Raw genomic sequence first — 14,560 nt, 5'->3', positions numbered from 1 at the left:
GGAAATTTAAAGAAGCTGCAAACATGCTTAGAATTCCAACACAATGCAATAAAAACCAAGGCTTAATTCTACACCAAGTTTGGTCAGCTTTGATAAAAATTATACCTCAGTCAGACCTCGGACATTATGATCGTGAACAACAGAACGTGGCATCATCCGGCATTGTTTAAACTTAGCACTGCTTTGAATCTGCATTCTGATTTTTTAATTTTATAAACAGTCAGACGGCTACAACTGTGTAGTATGAACTATTTTTGAATAATTTCTCTTTTTTGTTGTTTTAACTTTCAGTTACCTTTTTACTCCTGAAGATGTAGGTCAAACGACTTACGAAACTTGTCTGGTTTTATTTCTTTTTTGTGCTTTTAGCTTAATAAAAAAAAAAAAAAAATTGGTCCAATTTCCGGAATATGCCTTATAATATTTAAATTGTTCCACTTTTCAATTACAATGTTCACACTTGTATCACATAACTGATTCTGCCTGATATTAATCGTTATTTTGTTTCATTAACGTGCCATCTAATATTAGCGAAATGTATACGGAAAAGCCAGAATGTTGATTACTTTTGAGAAAGTATTCAAGTTAGTGCTTGACTGTCTTCAGTATGAAATTGCATTTAGGTGGATGACAAAGCATTTAGGTTCCTCTCCTTTTTAGGAGGGAAAAAATATTGTAGAAAGAAATGTGGTTTAAATAAACTTTACGAAATAGTTAACGTCAGTTTTGGTCGTCCCAATTGGATAGTTATTGAATACGTGTTTATGGCACACAGTTCTCTGTTTGTTCTTGTTTCTTAGAATTTCCGCTAGATGGCACGAGAATATGGTCATTATGCCATGTGTCTAGCTTGCACGTTTTATTGGTTAAACCAGTGTTTCTCAACCTTTTTGGATCATGCCCCACCTCAACTTCTAAAAGATCTTGATGCCCCACCTCAAAGATTTTGATGTCCCCCTCTAGCATAATAGTCAGCCAAGTTCTGAAAAAGTATAATATAAATATGTACATTTTCTAATTTCCCCAAAAAAATATTCAAATTGCCCCCCTGTGGGGCGTACGCCCTTGACAAACACTAGATTAAACGTACAGGAGAATAATACTAAAAACGATGTCTTCGTGTTTCATTAGAGATCATAAACTACAAATCTTTTGAAGGATTGAATTGGCTCGTTGAATAAAGGTTTCATCATCGTTAATTACATTTTGTTTGAAGCTTTATGGCTATTGGTGAGTAGTGATTAACAGGGTTGATGATTGAAGGGCTAATGACAGAAAAATTAAAAATTTTAATCTCAAATTATAATTACTAAATCGATATTAGCATATGTCGATTATTTCTGTTTACTCTGCAGCACATATTCCATCTATAAGCATTACAAAATATACATGATGATTTTTGTTACAGTCGAGAACACATTTAACCACGTTTCTAAACTTTATCGTGAATATAGTGGAACCATTTTCCTTTTTTTTTTTTATTCTTATCAGAACACGGACTAATAGTACAAGAAAGAGTGGTTCTTGTTAGTAATCCCTTTCCCCTTAAAATGTAAGAAATTTTAATAAAAAAAAACGGGGATATGAATCGAAACCTGGAAGAACTGCAGATACATTCCAGAAAAACGTATGAATAAAAATAAGAGAAATTAAATGGATTATGATGTTAGTGTTACCAAAAGTGTCATAACCCTCCCTTTTTTTATGTCAAAAAAAGAAACGGCATGTACATACGTATAAAGGGAAAAGAACAAAGAAAATATTTGAAGATGAAATAACGTTTGTAAAACGTTTTGCAATTTGGAAATTTTATTATTTTTTTTTTATCAATAAAGAAGTCTAGTTCTTCACGACAGGATTTCTTTTTAATATTCTCCTGCTGAGGTTAATTGCTGGAAAAAACTTGACGCGTTACTCTAAGAATTCCGTCTATTCAAAGATGCCTTATGTTGTATGTAGCATATAGACTGAACATTTCAGACTTCCCTGTTTCTAGCTTGATAATTTGCCATACACTGGCAGCACCGCCATTATTCTCACTATATCTGTTTAGTATTCATGTTTTTCCTGCCATATTTCCAAATACACAATCTGTCCTTTTGAATATTTTCGAAATCTCCCTGTTTTTCTTTACGTATCAGTAATACAAGAGAATCATTGTATGCCACATAAGTAGAAACGGTCGAACTCGAATAGAAATATATCGTTAGCCACTTTTATACTGTTTTTCAGATTTAACCAGTGTCTGGGGTGATCCCGAAATTATGTGCCCTTTAGCTGATATTTAATTTAGGTGAAAATGTAAATGACAGTATATGTAGTCCTCCTTATAATAAACCATGCAATAATGGTATTTGCGTACGGCCCAGTATATAAAGGTTCTACTTTCCTACTAATATAGCTTAGTGTAACAAATTTGCAGGGTACAAACTTTATTATTGTTTTAATATTCTGTCTTTCCCAGATTTTCTACTACACTCATCTGTTATTCATCGTGTTTTGGATTTGTCTTATCCTCCATGGGCCCAATTTCTGGAAATGGTTCCTTGGTCCTGCCATCATCTTCCTCATCGAAAGCATGATACGGATTAAAAGAAACTTCACCAGCAGTCGTACGGCATACGTCCAAAAAGGAGTCCTCCTGCCTTCTAAGGTGAGCTGTAAAAATTTTCTTTCTGGTTGAACATTTCTCTTCTTAGAAATTGACATTTTTCATCAAAAATCATTTCAAAATTTATGTAGACTTGATCATTCTATTCTAGATTTTGAGTGGAATTATAATTAGATAGCAATAGTTTTTATAAAATGGAGGTTATACAGTTTATTGACTTAATGCCGAATAAATTTCCATTTTAGGTTTGCATTTCCATTTGTTTCAGGTGACACATTTGGTCATTAAACGTCCTCCAAATTTTGACTTTTATCCGGGTGATTACGTGTTCGTAAATATTCCCCAAGTTGCTCATAATGAGTGGCATCCTTTCACCATTAGCAGCGCTCCAGAACTGGACGGTAGGTGTCAAAGATTTGATCTGCCTCTATCTTGAAACCAGCCATTTCATACTAACAAGATTATAATTGATATCCTCATTACAACAATAACCGAAGTTTTTCTCACTGCCCAGTTGTATTTCATGTCCAATATTAACTTATTTTTACAATACTAAATAATTCATTGGTTATAAATATCTGACGAACTTTCAGCCAAATCTTAAGCTTTTATTTACTAAATCTCGATATTGTCTTGCCGATTTAATTTCTTTTGATGTTGTTTCTGCCCATTTATTTCTATTATATGTTGTCTTAATGGTTTTTACAAATAAAAGGAATATCGCCTTTTGCAAATACTAAAACTGAAATGCTACCCTTTGATAAAATAAATATACCGTACTTATCAAATATGTAAAGAAAAGTTTTTAATGTCAAGAAAAACACTTTAGATTTTTAAGTAATTTTATTTTCATATTCAGTTTGCTACGTTCATTGTTACAATGTTAAACCAACTATATTTTACCTCTGTAAATACAGTAAATCGCCATTGATTTACCATTTTTTCTATTAGCATGCCTGTTTTTCGTGGAAATAATATAGTGGATTGCATTTGGCCGAACTTTTCACGTACTGCATAACTCGAAATCATAACATAATTCATTCATTACGTAAGCATGCAAAAGCAATGTCTACGAACTTGATTACTTTTAAATGTTTTTTTAATAATTTCTACTTTCAGTCTATAGTTATGAGCCCTTTATTGAAAACGTGTATTATTAATACATCGCGTTCACGTTTCTCAGACACATTTAAGGTTTTTATTTTGTTTACAATTAAATACTTAAGTAGGCCGGCCTCGCTTACTTCCTATAAGGATATAAAAGGCATTAGCTTATTATTAAATACTTAAATTCACTCACTAACAAAGGCAATATGCACTCAAGAAGAAATAATCGCGATGGTATTAATAGCTTGTTAGGAAAACCATCTATTATATTAAAATGTGATATTATGGATTCAGCCCATATTTTATAGCCAGATATAGAAAAAAAAAATTAGTTTCGAAACTTTATCAGAGCTTACTCTTAAGTAGCGCAAATCAAAGTGACTCATGCTTGAAGGTGATGTTTTCATAAGCTCTCGTTAGTTTTAGAAACTTTTTTGTTTCTTTCTATATTTGGCTATAAAATGTTTGGATCGATAATATCCTCCATTTTAACATTTACCCGTGCCAAACCAAAACCTTTTTTGCTCTATATTTTAGCCATCATTACTTTATTCAATTCGTTATTTCACAAAATCCAATGTTGAACACACGAAGCCACATGCAAACATAATTTGCAGTCCCACTACCTTGTAAACAGAATACATAGTGCTTATTTATACAAAATATTGACATTTGCGACCAGTTATTCCTTCAGTGTTCGAAATAGAAAGGAACAGATTATGTAAAATAAACTATTGATATTTATTTTAAACGTATGAAAAGGAAAAATTGAAAAAGTCAAGCTTGAATTTGTCTTCAAAAGACCACTATACGCCCTGGTTTTCTTAATATTTAAATAACTTATTTTACCCAGACTCCTCATTTTTCTGTATTCATCCACTTCATACAGTCAGAAAAACCTTAAATTTTAGTTTAATTATTTCCACAAAACAGCTTGCGTTTGGAATTTATAATTTATCGAATCACGAATTCGAAGTCCACAAGTCCTCAGCACTAAATGCAAGTATTTTAGTGTCAACATAATGAATTTCTTAACCATATGACATATTTTTTTTTTCAGGGGAAATATGGCTGCACATCAGAGCTGTTGGTGGTTGGACAAATGGACTCTATGGCTACTTTGAAGAAAAAGATATAAATGCTGAATTGAGTCCAACTTTGGCTTTGGACTTGGAGAAGTCGGTGTCCACGAACGCCAGCGAAAACTGCGACTCTACTCACATGAACCTCACTGTTCCTTCAGATCATCCTTCCAGCATTCTTTGTCCTGAGATTTCTGTAGAAATGAACGAAATTTCAGCCACTTCAACTCCCGAACCGTCAGAGATATCCATCAGCCGAGAATCTCTTGAAAATTCTCACATCATCTCTACACCAGCCAAATTAACCACCCAGTCATCGTTACGTTCTCTGTCCAACGCCGAAATTACTCTCAGGAAAAAACACAACGAAGTTAGGCGGTTCGTTAGTGATAATCCGGAAAAGCGTAGGAAATTGCGACCGATTGATGCAAGGCGCAAGTCTGTACGAGTTTCGGTAGCAAGAAAGAGCTTCAGAAAGTGCCAGACGATAATTCTGTTGCCGACTGTCACTGAAGACGAGGAGAGCGAAAACAGAAAGACAAAAAAATCAGTGAAGAAAAAAGAGGAACCTAAAGTTGAAGCTGAAAACACGGGTGAAGACAACATCATCGTTCTCCAACAGCCACTGAAAGTAAGGCTCTTATTTTGGCTGTCTGCCAACATTTTAAACTAAAATATTGTAAGAAAAGATTTTTATTTAAAAAAATTCTCATCGTGAATATTTTGATATTCAAATTAAAAAAAAAACACTCATAAATTATACGTCATTTATTCCACTTTTAAGTTCACCAATATAACTGTCATCGGTATGAGATTAGCATTTCCTACTAAATCAGTTAAAATTAATTTTCTGTTCTAGTTAAAGCTATTTTATTTTGGAATAGTCCTCCAAGCACGTAGTTTAATTTGTTAAACGTATGCATGTGTCAAGACAGATCTGGGGAGATATATCGTGCTAGGTTTCACATGAATGTTCAGACAATAAGAATGCTACTGTCGTTCACTGAATACGTATTATATTGTGACTTGTGACGTTAGCTTGTAGTAATGCTCTTGAGCTATGTTAAACACTTAAGATCAGGTTCTTCAAGCATTAATGGAAAGAAAAATAAGCAACTTATTTGGTCTCAACAGGTAATTTGTAGGGCAAACTCGTTTGTTTTCAGTACGTGTGGCTATCGAGTTACGCCTACGTTTGTAAGTAATGTTTAAAGAAAGTGACCTTTGTGAATGCCAACGAGTATTTGTACTCGATCCATGTACAAGAGTAAAGTTCATCTTCTCAAACTCATTCCATTTTTGGGGGGGGGGGGAGCGGATGTTGTTTCACCGAACTTGCATTTAACAGAATTGCAAACAAGTTTGTTTAATAAATCCTTAAGCTTGGAACTCGTATAATTTCGAAGTAGATTGCATACTACTCCCGGATCCGTTTCTGACTTGAAGGTTATTTCTTCAAATCGATTGAAATTACTCAGACTAACGGAAGTCTCATGGCAGTATTTCCATGCTATTTTCAGTAAATCAAGATTCCCTAGCGGTTGTATTAATTTTAAAAGAAATATCTTCATAGTTTCTTCTTCCACTATTAAGACTAGTTACTTGGAGCGCTGCTGTTTTCAAGATCATCCCACCCATCTTCTCCTTTGCTTTCCCATGCTTCCAATTTCGTCTTTCTTTATCTGCTTTCCTGTATTCTTGCTGTTTGATTTTTCCGTTTTTTGATCAAATTAATTACTGACTATATTTTATAACTTTCTCCGATTCGTGAGTTCCTAGTTTTGTTTGCTTATCGATACACCTTCATATTTTTCTAAATGTTTTCTTCTTGGTAGTTATATGAATGTAATTTTTGTAGTTGCTGCACGTGTTTCTGATGCATATCTTAGTACTGGTATGACTTCCACATTTCGTGACAACATAAAATTAGAAATGAAAACTTGATTTAGCCTCCTTGAAAGTACAAAACGCAGCAAACTTCCACCTTTTTATTGAAAGGTGGAAGTCTGCAGTCATTGGTTCAGTACTGTAGCAAATTTAATGTCACAGCTGCAAGTGAACGTTGACCTCTAGTGTATTTTATCTACGAAGGAGAAAAAAAAAATTCGTTCAGAAAAGGAAGTGCACTGAGCAACATATTAAAAATAGTGCCTGCTTTGCCTCGTTAATTTCTGAGGCATATTTTGTTAATTGTGCATTAGCATGTTCTTCTAGACCAGTGGTTGTCAACCTTTTTTCCAGCTGTGTACCCTTTTAAACCCACTTGTATAAATTGTACCCCTTGTTTTTAAAATAGCTGTTTTTAAATACTGACACTTTTGTTCAGTGTCTATCTTAATGTAAAATAGTGGAAATGAGGTTTTCCCTCCAATACCGATTATTTTTCGTGTACCCCTGAACGGCCCAGCACGTACCCCCATGGGTATGCGTACCACCGGTTGGGAACCGATGTTCTAGACAATTTCATTAGTACCCCACTCAAGTAAAGTTTACGAGAGAGAGAGATGATAAACAATATAACTTGGAAGTGTTAGCAACATTCAGGAAATGTTAACACTTCAGTGCTTGCTATCACAGCAGTTTAAGAAATTTAAATTAAAATTTGATATTGATCTCAAGGTGACTGAATAACGAACTACTGCATTCTGTGCTTTATTCATGGCATTAACCACCCGTGTTCAGAAGTGACCATAAAAAAAAGTCCTCAAGAAAATATACATTATTCTTTACGGAATACTTTAGATCTGACTGAACTTTTAATTAGTCGGATCTAATTTAACGATTTCAATAGAACTGAAGAAATTATTTTCAACCAACTGACATTGAAATACAGTTGAAACGTTAGCAATTGCTGATATACTGCGTGTAAGTAAGCGTCCCTAAAAGCTTAGAATGTTGAAACTTGATTATCGCAAAATAAATTTCCGCAAAATGGTTCCATGTCTTAGAAACTATTGTTCTGTAAAGAATCATGCTAGAAACCAAGATTCTTTATAGAACTTAAATACTGTATTTCCACCAAAACAGATGTCTCCTTCAAACTGACATTCTTAGTAGTTTGTCTGTCTGGTTGACGGAGTTGATAGTCTCCGACTAACAGATTGTGGGTTCGAATTCTAGTGCTGCACTGAGTGTTCGTCATCTGGTGCGGAACACCATCTATTTACTTTGGAAGCCTTGAAATGGTTTGAAAAAAGTAAAATGTTTTGGTCTCTGGAAGGATTATTTTAACGATCCAGGTTTATTTTAACAATACTATCAATTTACAATTTTTCCTATGCAGGATTCACACAAAAGTTTAACATATCACATTGGATATAATTTTTAATGAAGTGAGAAATTTATTTGAAAGGTCCAATATCATTGAAATGCGTTTTAATTATTGATCATCCTATAATAGGATGGAGGAGATATTTGAGTAGTAAGATAACGTGTTAGCGTTAAAATCAGGTGCTATGTGCATAAATATTTAACTTATTTTTTAAACTCATTTTCTTTGCATTAATTGCCGTTTCAGTAACATAACTAATCCTAAAAGTTGACTATTATATGTGGCTTTACAAAACTGCAAATTTTGCCTTGTCCAGATAAAAGAATGCATTATATTAAATTGTGAAATTTTTTGTGAACAAGTAGCTGCTAATCTTACTTAATCCAATTCTAGAATCTCACTGGAAACCTCTAAATGCGTCACAATTTTTATGTATTAAAGAGAACAGTTAGTTGCATTTAAGTTTTTCCACCTTTTGTTTGCTTATTTTGTGCAAAGTTGAACGTCAGATATTCAAGTTAATCACTCGAATTCTGGTCAAAGTTTTCTAATAATTTAAAGAAGCTTAAATATTTCAAAGTCTAAAAAAAAATTTCTAAAATTAGTACCTTTTGTGGAGTAATTTTGCAATTTTTCTTTCTATTTAAGTATTTTTACCTATCGGCATGCATTTCGAGTAATTGCCTTTTTTTTTACCAATATCCGTATATATTCAAAACTTTCTTTACCTTTTCTAGATTATTCTTGACGGTCCTTATGGATCGCCAACCAGACAAATCTTTCGTGCACAACACGCAGTTCTAATCGGTACCGGAATAGGAGTGACACCCTTCGCCAGTATCCTACAAAGCATTTTCCACCGATACAAGAAGTCCAGACACACGTGTCCAAGCTGTAATCATCTGTGGTTAGATCCTCTACCTGACCAGAGTATGCAGCTCCGGAAGGTAAGTGTAATTGCTTGACGAATATCGTAAAATATCTCAACGCTGAGACCTCGAATGAGAAAAAAAAAAACTTTAAATGGATGATGTTCATGTAGTTTCATTTCTTTCCGAAAGGGGGTTGCAGCTCTACTACAATTAGGGTTGGGCGAAAAATTATAACTAAATGTTACTTGTTGAATAAATCTTATGATAAAATTCAAGAGTAGATCAGATCAGTCTCATGAGGTTAATTCTTCAGCATCAAGCTGACCAAATGGCTTGCTCTCTCAACATTTCGCTCCTTATTAGTGACCAAATTATATCAAGTCAATAACTCAATTGTGGAGAAGCTTTTCACTTTTGAAATTTTATCCAAGGGCTAAGAATGCCATTCCAGGCAACTACCCCCCCTCCCCTCAAGAGTAGTAATGTGTAAAAATTCTCATAGCTTAACTATCAAATAACGAAACTTTTAGATTATTTGGCAGCTTGAATTTTTGTAGTAACTGTTTTCCAGCACTTTAAACCATCTAGTATATTTATCTTAATCCGCAAGCCTTTTCGGAATCTCATCTTCAGATCTGAAATTGCATCTACTTGAGGGGTGGGGGGAAGCTTCTGGAGCTGTCGGCATCGACGATGACCTTCAGTTGGACCTGGGTTCCAATTCCATCCAGGATACAAAGAACCTTTATTAGGGTTTTTCCTCCCTCAGAGGAGCAGCCAATCCGAAAACATAATGCAGTTCACAGAATACCTTAGTTGATTCGGCCATAATTTCAAAAGAACTCAATCCAATCCACTTTGTGGGTTCTGCATGCCGTGTTTACTATCAGACATTCATTTCCCCCTAGATATATTTTGCTCCAATTATATACTGGTCGAACCGTTCACTTGTTACCGTAGCTTTTTTTTTTTCCCTTTATAGGAAAAGTCCAGGTGAGAATAAAGGAAGTGAATTTAGTGATATGTTCCATCTTATAATACTTTGTTATAAGTTGATTAGTTATTTGTAATTTTAACAATAAAATTACCAATTCAAAAAATAACCGAATACTTACTGAACTTCTATTTAGTGAGACGTTTTGATTCGCCTTTAAATACTTATACATTTTAGGTCCAAGAATGATGAACAGCCTGTTTTTCTACCCACTGCAGGGTGAAAGCCTCTCCCATTGAGGGAGGTTTTGGGTCTTCTACTCCCATAGTGACCCAGTCCATATTGAGAAAGTGTATCTATACTTGGATGTATGAAGGTGGAAGACAATCACAAACATCCATGCCTACGCGAGATTCGAACCCGCAGTCTCTTGGTTAGCATATCTGCTCTCCAGACCAAGAGGCTTCGGGTTCGAATCCCGCGTAGGCATGGATGTTTGTGATTGTCTTCCACCTTCATACCTTTTTTTTATCCAGGTGTGTCAAACATCTTTTTTTTTTTTATTTTAAATATTGACGTTGTTGATGTGCCACTTGCATACATGAATTATAAATTTACCTACATAATCATAGATGGTGACTTATACATATCATATTAGGCTATTTATTTAATAGGACATTGATATAAAATCTATGAATTTATATTATACAATTAATTTAATAAAGTGAAATTACAAACTTAAATTACATTTAATGACTTTTCTGTTACTGAGTACTGGTAGAAAGTTTCTTTATAGAAGGGCAGTGTGTACATTTTAATGCTAATCATTTTAATCATTTGCTCAATCTATTTCTCCCTTTTGATTTGATATTATTTAAGGCAGAAAATAGTTTCACAACAGTATGTAGAAGAGCTTTAGCAAACATTTTAAGAGCATGAAAGTTTTCGGGAAGGCTATTCCATACGCTTAGAATTTCAGTCTCAATTTTTACACGCGGCATCATGCAGATTCCCACTCAAGTTCTTCTAATTCATTTCTAAGAGCAATAAACTTTCTTTTCCAGATAGGATTGCACTGGAAGTCGGCTAGGTGCATTTCTAGATCTTTTAAATCCAACCACTCAAAGCCATCTAATTTAAGATCCGTGAATTCTGTTTCATCAGGATACTTTATGAATTGGATTGTTTCGATTTGAGCAATTTCGAATGTTTGTTCCAACATTCGAAATTGCTCAAATCTAGAAGAAAACTGCTCAGTTACTGACTTTAGAACTTCGATAGATTGGTTGATATGTTGTTCACGATTTTTGGAGCTGGTTTTGTTAAAAAAAAAAAAAAAAAAAAAAAATTTCACTCTTTGGAAATACTTGAAATTGTTACTTTCTAAATCACGTTGAAATATTTTGAGTTTATTCTCAAAGCTCTTGATCGTGCCAAACATAACATCGACAGATTTTCCGAAACCTTGCAATTGTATATTAAGTTCATTCAGGTGCAATGAAAAATCTGTGAAAAACATCAGCTTACTGAGCCAAGCAGAATCGTTCAACTGAGAAAATTCGTGCTCCATGCCCTTCGTATTTAAATATAATTTAATTTCATTTAAACATTCAACAAACCGTTCAAGTACTTGGCCACTACTCAACCATCGAATATTATTGTACATTAATAGACCATTGTACACTGATTTAACTTCGCTTAAAAGTGAATTAAATTCTCGTTTGTTTAAAGCCCTGGCAGCAATAAAATTAATTACCTTTGTCACAATTCTCATCACATCATCCAAATCCTTTAAGCCTGATTTCGCACACGGTGTCTCCTGATGTATAATACAATGGAAACAAACCAGGGGATGACCAACATATTCTGTAAATTGTTTGATAAAACCGACATTACGGCCAACCATATTAGGCGCGCCATCAGTTGTAATCGAAAATATTTTCGATAAATCTATCTGTTTCTCACGGAACACTTTAACAACACAATCGCATATGTCTTGATCTGTCATGTTTTGAGATAAATTTTCTAACTTTATCAATTCCTCATTAATAGAATTACCGTAAACATACCTTGCAATAATAGCCAATCGAGCTAGTGACGTGATATCTGTAGTTTCGTCGAGACAAATGGAAAAACAATGGCAGGAGTTCAAGTCTTGTTGTATTTGATTTTCTATACTGGCATTCATTGATATAACTCTGTCTTTAATAGTATTCCTACTTAATGGTAACTCTTTCATGCGCTTTACAATAGCTTCCTTATTATGGAAGTCTTCAAATAAAAATGGTGCACACTTTACGAAAGCTTCTTTAATATAATCACTATCACTAAGTGGTTTCCCATATTCAACAGTAGTATGTGAAATACTGTAACTTGCGGCTACTAAATTTGAAGGTCCTGAAACAAATTTAATTGAAATCCCTGATCGTGATTCTGCCAGTTTTAGATGTTGCGATATGTATTCTTTGCGTTCTTGAAACGTTTTTTCTAGGAGCCATTTGTGCTTATTTTTAAAATGTCTTCTTACATTCCAAGTTCTATTCACAGATAGCTCACCACACAATTTACAACCCATCTCTATCAACCCAACCCGCCTCTATCAATAACACCACATTGTTCAGCCCAGGCATCTTGGAAATTTCTTCCACTTCCTTTCTGTGATAATTTTAGTTTTTATTAGTGCTAACTGCCATTGTAAAAGGGTTCACAAATTAAAAAAGAGCACAATTATATACAGTGGTAATTAAGCAGTAATAATTAATAACTAACAATTACTGGAAACGAATTATACACCAACTCTCTATCATACTATTTAGTAGATTTTGTTGCGATTTACATTATTCAACAAAATTTACTGAATTTATTGCAACTATAAAAATGTTTTCATTATTTACTCAAATTCAATATTTAATGCTGCGAATTATATTTTCTGTTCAAGTGGTTTTAAATATAGAACTTGTATTACTCAGTCGAGAGACTTGGAATGCATGCGTGAACGAATTTCACACAGAAGTCAAATGAAAACTTTACGTTTATAATATATAAAGCACGTATTTATAAGTTTGTATCATATAATATTGATAATAATTTTTATAAGTTTTTATAATATCATATGACTATGCAGAAATTATAATGATTAAGAAAGAAAACGTAACCTTAAAACGCTCATTGTTTATAGGCTAGTTACAAGATAAAATAGAAATAGGCTAACTATAACATATAACTCTTTCAATGAACCGAAACCTACCTTCGCGTGAAACCCTCAAGTGTGTCAGTGCTGACACACGTGTCATAGGTTCGCCATCACTTACCTAGGAGGTTGACAACCAGGTCACGGAACGCTTTTTTTTTCCTGCTCTCGTACATTTATGGTAATTAAAGCCAGTCCAGTCCTTAATGTCTTCAAACCACATTCTCCTGGGTCTCCCTCTTTTTCCATCCAGTTTCCTTTCTAATATTAATTTCTGAAGGCCTTCTTGTCTAGTTAGATGTCCAAAATATTTGTTTTCGTTCTTTATTTTCATTAAATGTTCTTTTCATTTTTGCTTTCTTCAAAACATCGTTTTTCATTTTCTGTCCATGGTATTTTCAACATTGTTCTGATGGTCCACATTTCCAAAGCTTTTAATTTTTTCTCTGCTTGTTTATTTAGAGTCCAAGTTTCACTGTTGTAGAGAAGGCTTGACCAGATTATTAATCGTTTTCTTGTGTATATTAATGTCTCTGGATGTTAGAACAGTTTTCATATCAAAGGCTTTTCTTGGTATCTCTATTCTTCTTTTTATTTCTTTAACGGAATTTCCTCTGTCTGTAAACATTTGTCCCAAATGTATGAAAGACTGAACCTGTTCAATTTTATTTTTGTTAACAGTTATGTTTAGTTTCTTATTGATTGATTCTTTTGATATAATCATGCACTTTGTTTTCTTTAGGTTAATAATTAATCCCATGTCTAAGCTTCTGTTGTAAATTTCTGTGACTAAGTTTTGAAGATGATCTTCAGATTCAGCTATAAGGACTGTGTCATCTGCATACCTGAAGTTGAAGTTCCTACCCCCGACTTTTACACCCTTCAATAATGAAATATTTTTAAAAACTTGTTCACTATATATATATATATATATATATATTATACAGCAAGGGTGATAAGATACATCCTTGTCTTACTCCTTTTTTTAATTTCAAAGTTGTCAGTATGTGCATTTTTATCTTATTGAGGCCATTTGATTCCAGTATATATTTGTAATTATACGTAGATCTTTTCCTTTTCACCCATTATTCTGAAGGATATGTGTTAATTTCTTGTGATCTATTGAATCAAATGCTTTGGTGCAATCAATAAAACAAAGATATATGCTTTTTTGGTTATCAAGGCTTCTTTCACATAATGTTTTCAAATTGAAAATTCCTTCTTGTACCTTTTTTGTCTTCTTGAAAACCTGATTGTCTTCTATTTCTAGTGATAAAGTGCTTTTTATTCTTTCTAGGATTATTCTCAGTAGTAATTTTGTAACACGTCTTGTTAAACTTATTAGTCTATATTCTGAACATTCAAAAGTTCTTGGAATTTTGGGAATAGCGACAAACATGGATTTCCTTAGATCATCGGGGGATGTATCCTGTATTATCTTCTTATTGTGCTATCTTCTATCGAAGGTCAGCGACCATCTTGGCGAACAAACT

At 33.6% G+C, this 14,560-nt stretch overlaps 1 protein-coding gene across 4 annotated transcripts in view; it reads left to right on the top strand.

Moving 5' to 3' along the window:
* The window catches only part of Nox (NADPH oxidase), a 68,174-nt gene that overhangs the window by 35,152 nt on the left and 18,462 nt on the right, over nt 1–14,560 (top strand). For all 4 annotated transcript variants that reach the window (XM_090414545.1, XM_090414546.1, XM_090414548.1 and 1 more), the window contains exons 9-12: nt 2,465–2,653; nt 2,880–3,012; nt 4,779–5,431; nt 8,809–9,018. In XM_090414545.1, the coding sequence (XP_090270671.1) occupies nt 2,465–2,653; nt 2,880–3,012; nt 4,779–5,431; nt 8,809–9,018 (1,185 nt within the window). The remainder of the gene's footprint in view (nt 1–2,464; nt 2,654–2,879; nt 3,013–4,778; nt 5,432–8,808; nt 9,019–14,560) is intronic.

The sequence above is a fragment of the Typopeltis vanoorti genome, chromosome 25, assembly GCF_054136105.1.
Source record: "Typopeltis vanoorti isolate ZY-2024b chromosome 25, IOZ_Tvanoo_1.0, whole genome shotgun sequence".
NCBI classification, from domain to species: domain Eukaryota; kingdom Metazoa; phylum Arthropoda; class Arachnida; order Uropygi; family Thelyphonidae; genus Typopeltis; species Typopeltis vanoorti.
The sequence above is the reverse complement of the archived record's forward strand: the minus strand, read 5'-3'. Positions and strand labels throughout refer to the sequence as shown.